We start from the raw sequence: 6,094 nt of genomic DNA on the forward strand, positions 1-6,094 counted from the left end.
GTTCAGAAGTCTGGTTATGGAGCACTGCTGCCCATGAACATTTCACCTCTGTTGCAAACACATGAAGGATGTTTGGTTTTTTTCTGTATAGGCCGTGTTGGCATGGCTTATCTTGGCTAATGAGGATTTCTTGGCTCCCTAGATGGAGTGATGGTCCAGATAACTGCTGAGAACATGGACTCTTTGAGACAGGCCTTGAGAGAGATGAAAGACTTCACCATCACCTGTGGCAAAGTAGATGCTGAAGATCCTCAGGAACACGTTCACATTCAGTGGGTAGAAGATGATAAAAACTTTAATAAGGGGTAAGTAGAAGAGCACTTGATGTTGGTGCCTGTTAAAAATTTTAATTGATCTTGTAAGGCACATGAGTCTTCAAATCAATAGGAATTAAAAGTCTGCACCTCTGTTGTGAGTGATAAGATGCAATTAATTGTAATGAAAATGGAATTGAGATACCAGAGCTTTGGGGCATCAATTTAGAATATTGGCAATGCTATGGATTTTTTTTGGCATTGCCAATATCCAGTTATTGGAAACCACTAATCTGTCTCCAACTCTCAGTGCTGAACCCTGCACATTGTGGTCACCTTGCACTGTTGGTGCTTAGTTTGCATTAAGTAAAGCTGGAAACAAAATTGCTGAACATCAACAGTATCTTTGGACACTTGATAGTTAAGCCAAAAGAAAGGTGGATTTGGCTGCTGAAGTCTTTATGGCAATAAAGTGCTGTTGTGATGGATTCCATATTTCAGGACTCAGCACCTAGAAAGAAGGATATTTCTGTAGTTTCAGGCTCTCCAGATCAATCTTAGGTTCTGCAGTCAAGTCCTGGAATGTGTAAGTTGTGTTTTAGGTATTGATGGCCTACACTGAGTTTACAAATTAGCAAAAATCCAACCTGTATGAAATGCCCAGTTGCTCTGTCAGAACCCTACAGGATCTCAGCTCTGCTGCAAAGCTTTGTTGGAAACCTCCAGGAAGTTCCTTCTGCACCTGCCTTGTGCATGTGACCCCTTTCAGGAATGCCCTTTGATTCCAAGGTCATTCTCTTCTGCACAGGGCTCTGTCCAGCTCAGTTGTTGTGCTGAGTCAGAGCTCACCCTCCTCCCTCCCTTTTGCAGCGTTGTGAGCCCTATTGATGGCAAATCCATGGAATCCATAACCAGTGTGAAGATATTCCACGGCTCCGAGTACAAGGCCAACGGGAAGGTCATCCGCTGGACAGAGGTGGGTCTGTCAGCCCAGGGCTGTGTCCAGCTGCTCCCCCAGACACCACAGGGAGCAGCCTCTGCTTCCCCACGAGGCTGTGGTGCCTTTCCTGCCTGCACAGGGTGGTATCCTGCAGGATCAAAGGGATAAAACATCCTCCCCCTGTCACAGCCCTCACTGCACCAGCCAGCGCTGCTCCCATCAGGGTGTTCAGCATGTGTCCAGATACCACAACAACACTTGCTGCCTTACACACAGAACAGTTGGTTTCATTTGCCTTTGGGTTAAAAGCTGCTTTTCTACATGGAGACAAATCTTAATATAAATTGTTTTTTAGAAATGTTATTTCGAGCCACTTTCTCTAAAATGTTGCATGTTAAAGTGTTGTGGCATAAATCACGCAGAAACTGCTTGCATGGCTGATGTTGCCTGTGACTCTGCCAGCACACAAATGCTGGTGTCAAAATATTTCTGTAAGTGTTTCACTTTGCCTGCTGAGGAGGAACCAGGTTCCTTACTCTGCAGCTCAGCCCCCATGGGCCCTTTTTTCCCAGGTCACTTGGGCTCAACAGAAACAAGTGCAGTGACCAAAATAGCAGAGATTTTCAGGCTTGCATTAAAAGTGTAATTTTTCTGAACTTAACATCTGTTTAAAAGCAGGTTTTTATTAAAACCATGTGCGATACATAGTGAATTTCCATAGCAAGGCTTTTGACCAGATCTAAGAGGTTTCAGAGGACTATTTAAATTTAAATCTTTCTTCTGAAGTTTTTATTTTTTCCTCCCTATAGTGACTTGTCTTTAGGGGTTTTTGCTGGGCTTTCCTGAACAGTTACTTCTTAAGTCTTCATTTGTAGAAGTTTAAATGACATCTGACCTGAATTTTCTAGAAAAGCCAAGTGTTATGTCTTGTGTTGACTCTTCCCTTCAGGTGTTTTTTCTAGAAAATGATGAGCAACACAATGGGCTGAGTGACCCAGCTGATCACAGCAGACTGACTGAGAATGTGGCAAAAGCTTTCTGTCTGGCTCTGTGTCCTCATCTGAAACTGCTGAAAGAAGATGGAATGACTAAGCTGGGTCTGCGTGTTACACTGGACTCAGATCAAGTAAGTCTTTAATAGTTTGAGTTTAACTGGGGGATTGTTCTCTTGCTCATTCCCCAGAACAGGAATACACCACTTAAACCAGCAGAATTCTGAAGCAGTACCAGTATCAGATGCTAATCAGGTGGTGCTGGCTGCTGTTTGGTGTTCTGGGACATCTGTTAGATCCAAGGCCAGCCTGAATTAACATTGGCTTGACCCCCATATGGCACGAGCAGCACCTGCTGTGTGCTCAGAGCAGACTCTTAATTGGCCTTTTTGCCAGCAAGTGTGAGGGTCCTGCTCATCCCAGGGAGCTGCTGTGAGAAAACAGGAGGAAAAGCTTCCTTTTGCTCAGGCAGCCACTGGGAACACAAAGAAGCACAAAGACAAGTGGAAAAGCTGCTTTAGTGCCTGCTCGATCCAGTTCAAGTTCCTGACTTCCCTGGGAGATACCACAGCTTCTCCTCCCTTCCTGGCCCCTGACTCACAGCCTCGTGTCCTGTTCTTAAAAACCCCCTCTTTGTATTTTTTAGGTTGGTTATCAAGCTGGGAGCAATGGACAGCCACTGCCCTCTCAATACATGAATGACCTGGACAGTGCCTTAGTGCCAGTGATTCATGGAGGGGCCTGTCAGTTGAGTGAGGGGCCAGTCATAATGGAGCTCATCTTTTATATTCTGGAAAACATCTCATAAGAGGACTTCATTTTCTGTTCAGACCTGTTCCAGCAGCAGTTGTATCTGAATCATTTGCACTTTAAAACTGGAAAATTAAGCTTTTGTTAACACTATTGGGGAAGGGGGGGGGGGGGGGGGAGGGGAAGTTGTTCCATAATTCTAAATCTTCTATGCATTGTCAACAACCAGAGGATCAGGGCAGCTTCTATACTACAACATGGCTATGCTATCCTTGCAGCTAATCCACTTCTGTTACTGTTTAGAAAAATGCTCATGTTTAAAGACTTACAGTCGTGTACTCTAAATGCTCAAAGGGTGCAAAGATCACTGGGGCGTAAATAAAAAGTGAAATTCCAACCTTGTACTGTCTGTAGATGGACATGTAAGAAACAATCAAGACCTCCATTCTGACCTCATCCTAATGCCATTGTGGTTATTCTATAGACATTAAAATGTAATGTTTACATTGTTTTGACCAGATTATTGGTTGAAATATGTTTGGAGAAGCCCTTGAGAGATAGGGAAAGCTTCCCTAGCCATAACCCTGTTTGTCTGTGCATCCAGAGGAGCAGGACAGGCAGCTCTCTGCAGTTGTGTGTGTGTAATAGGCTAGTGTCCTCTTCTCCTCTATTTACCACAAAAGTCTGTCACTTGGGCAGCTTTCTGTGATCTCCTACAACTACTCTGCTATTCTGTACCTTGTTTACAAATCTGTCTGAAGCAGAGGAAAGATCAGCCCTGAAGTGCAGCTCCATCTTGTTCCTTGTCCCCAGTAGGTCCTGCTTTGAGACGAGTCCCAGCCAGGGCAGCTGTGTCCCCTCCCTGCTGTTCGCTGTAGTGTAACGCCAGTGTCACGTAACCCGAGCCAGCTTGTACTTCATATTGCAGCCCCCTGTCCAAGCTTACCTGTGATACCAGTGTAGAGTGGCTGTTCCTGCATGTTCTGCTGAAAAAGGCTTTGTGGTCAGTTCTGAACGTGTGCACTCGGCCCAGTGCTCTTGGTCTCACCTGAGAGGGCTTTGGTAAGGAGAGCAGCTGCTCGTGTCTGCCAGGGCGTTAAGAAGCTGGAATTGAGCATCAGCCAGAGGAAATGTGGTTCCATGTTCTTACTGTCTCCATGGAAAGCTGCTAACCAGTGGCAAGAGCTGTAAGCAGGAGAAGGGGTTTGGTTTGTTTAGCCAGTCATGCAACGCAGCTCTTTTGAGTCCCTCCCAGGAAGAGGGGTGAAGGTTTCTCCTTCTGTCTAGAACTAATTCATTTGGGAAGAGAGGTGCTAATTTATGGAGAACGTTTGTGGTGTCAGACACTCCCTAATGCCGTCCGTTCTGGGGGAAGCTGTGACACAGTAACACCAGTGGCCTTGCAAAGAGAAGTGCCAGGCCACTGTGAGACTGAGGCTCTGGATTTTAAACAAATCAACACCATTGGCTGGCCAAGGGGAAGGTACCTGCACAGTGATAAGTTTTATAGAAAGGCAGCCCAATGTCTGCACAGAGTGCACTTGGGAATAAATGGCTGCTGCTTTTCAAAAAACAAAGTATGACAAATGCAATGTTCCCAATCACAGCTGGCACCACCCAGCCCTTGGAGAAGACAGGCCAGGGAACTGGGGCCAACTCCACGAGCAAAAGCTGGCCAGCAAGAGGGAGCACAGTAGCACACTTACAGGGTGTCAGATCCAAGTGAACCTTACCTCTGGCATTTGGGACAGGGTGGGTGACAATGCAGCTCATGTCGTGGCTCCTGCTGGCCAAAGCAGGAGCTGTGACCCAGCCCCTGCTCCTGCCTGAGCAGCCCAGCTGGACTGAGGCCACCTGATCCCCTCTGCACCCTGGCTCTGCACACTCTGGGACACAGCTCAGCACCACACGGTGTAGGCACGGTTCCACAGCTGGAAGAGCATTCCAGAAACTTGGTAATAATCTTCCTCCTAGAGCCTGCACTCCAGCTTTGCCACAGCAGCAGCTTTCCAGTTACTTTAGTTGCATTGTTACGCTTAATAATGCAGTAAAAGAGGTGAAAAATGTTTATCTTTTCTTCTTTTGCCCCAGAAGTCTTTTAGGTTTGGATTCTGTTTGTGCAAAACACTATCAACTGGTGACTGACATGTCTGCTTCAACCATAGCCTTTGAAATGACCTTAATTACCATGTTGTTAAGAAATGAGTACTTGTTTAGAAAAAAATTGTACTTTTAAAATTCAGTTAGTTAACACTGCAAAAAACTGCATATTATATTTTTATTTTCAACATGTAGTTTTGTATATTAAATTTATTGAAATTAAAAACTAAACACTGTATTGTCTTCATCTGCTCAGGAAGACAGAGGCAGAGCTGCCTGACCTGTCTGGACTCTGTTCTGTCTCCCAACCTGCCCATCCCTGGCACAGGCACATCCTCCCCTTGGAGATCCCTGGTTTCTGTTAGCTCACAGAGATTTAAAAACACAAACAGATTTAGTACCCTTGGTGGGCTGCTGCTGATCAAAAAGCATTCCTGAAAATGCATCACGATCCAGTTTTCTTAAAGGACAAAGTGAGACTATTTTCCCCATCACCTGGAAGAATTGTAAAAGCTTATTTTTGTAAAAATACAAGGAACATTTGGGAAGCAGCAGAGTCTAGTGTACTTTCTTCTTCTTTAAATGAAAACCCCAACACCATAAAGGATGAAGGCACAGTACCTTTCTGTGCTGGACAAGCAGTGCAGCAAGCACAGCACACAAAACTGGGAGCCAGAACAAAACCAGAGGTCTGTAAACACCAACCTGCTGGGGGGCCCTGGGGCCTTTCCTGCAGAAAGGGACAGCCCTTGGAGCCTCTCGTGCCAAGGGTGTGCACAGAGGGGGGACTGGCACCCCTGAACTGCTGCCTGAGAGCTCTCCTCTGACTTAGGAAACAAAAACAGACCCCAACCCAAATAGGGCTGGACAGGAGAGGACAGACAAAGCAGTAGCAGACTGTTCACTGAACCACGCCGGCTGCTCAGACACTTGGGAACAGGAGTTCTGGTGAAGGTCTCACCTGTGACTTAACCAAAGAGCTCTGGCACTGCCTGAGGGAATTTTTAAAGGGCTAAACCTTTCCACAGCACTCTGCATAGTTAATGTAACATTCGTCC

General features: G+C 45.8%; 1 protein-coding gene across 2 annotated transcripts in view; it reads left to right on the forward strand.

Moving 5' to 3' along the window:
- ZFYVE9 (zinc finger FYVE-type containing 9) overlaps positions 1 to 3,802 on the forward strand; it is a 55,143-nt gene extending 51,341 nt beyond the window's left edge. For both annotated transcript variants that reach the window (XM_059477824.1, XM_059477825.1), the window contains 4 exons: positions 143 to 305; positions 1,125 to 1,230; positions 2,144 to 2,320; positions 2,833 to 3,802. In XM_059477824.1, coding sequence (XP_059333807.1) covers positions 143 to 305; positions 1,125 to 1,230; positions 2,144 to 2,320; positions 2,833 to 2,994 — 608 coding nt within the window. In that variant the 3' untranslated portion in view covers positions 2,995 to 3,802. The remainder of the gene's footprint in view (positions 1 to 142; positions 306 to 1,124; positions 1,231 to 2,143; positions 2,321 to 2,832) is intronic.
- Positions 3,803 to 6,094: the final 2,292 nt, after the last annotated feature.

This window comes from Ammospiza nelsoni, chromosome 9, assembly GCF_027579445.1.
Source record: "Ammospiza nelsoni isolate bAmmNel1 chromosome 9, bAmmNel1.pri, whole genome shotgun sequence".
NCBI lineage: Eukaryota > Metazoa > Chordata > Aves > Passeriformes > Passerellidae > Ammospiza > Ammospiza nelsoni.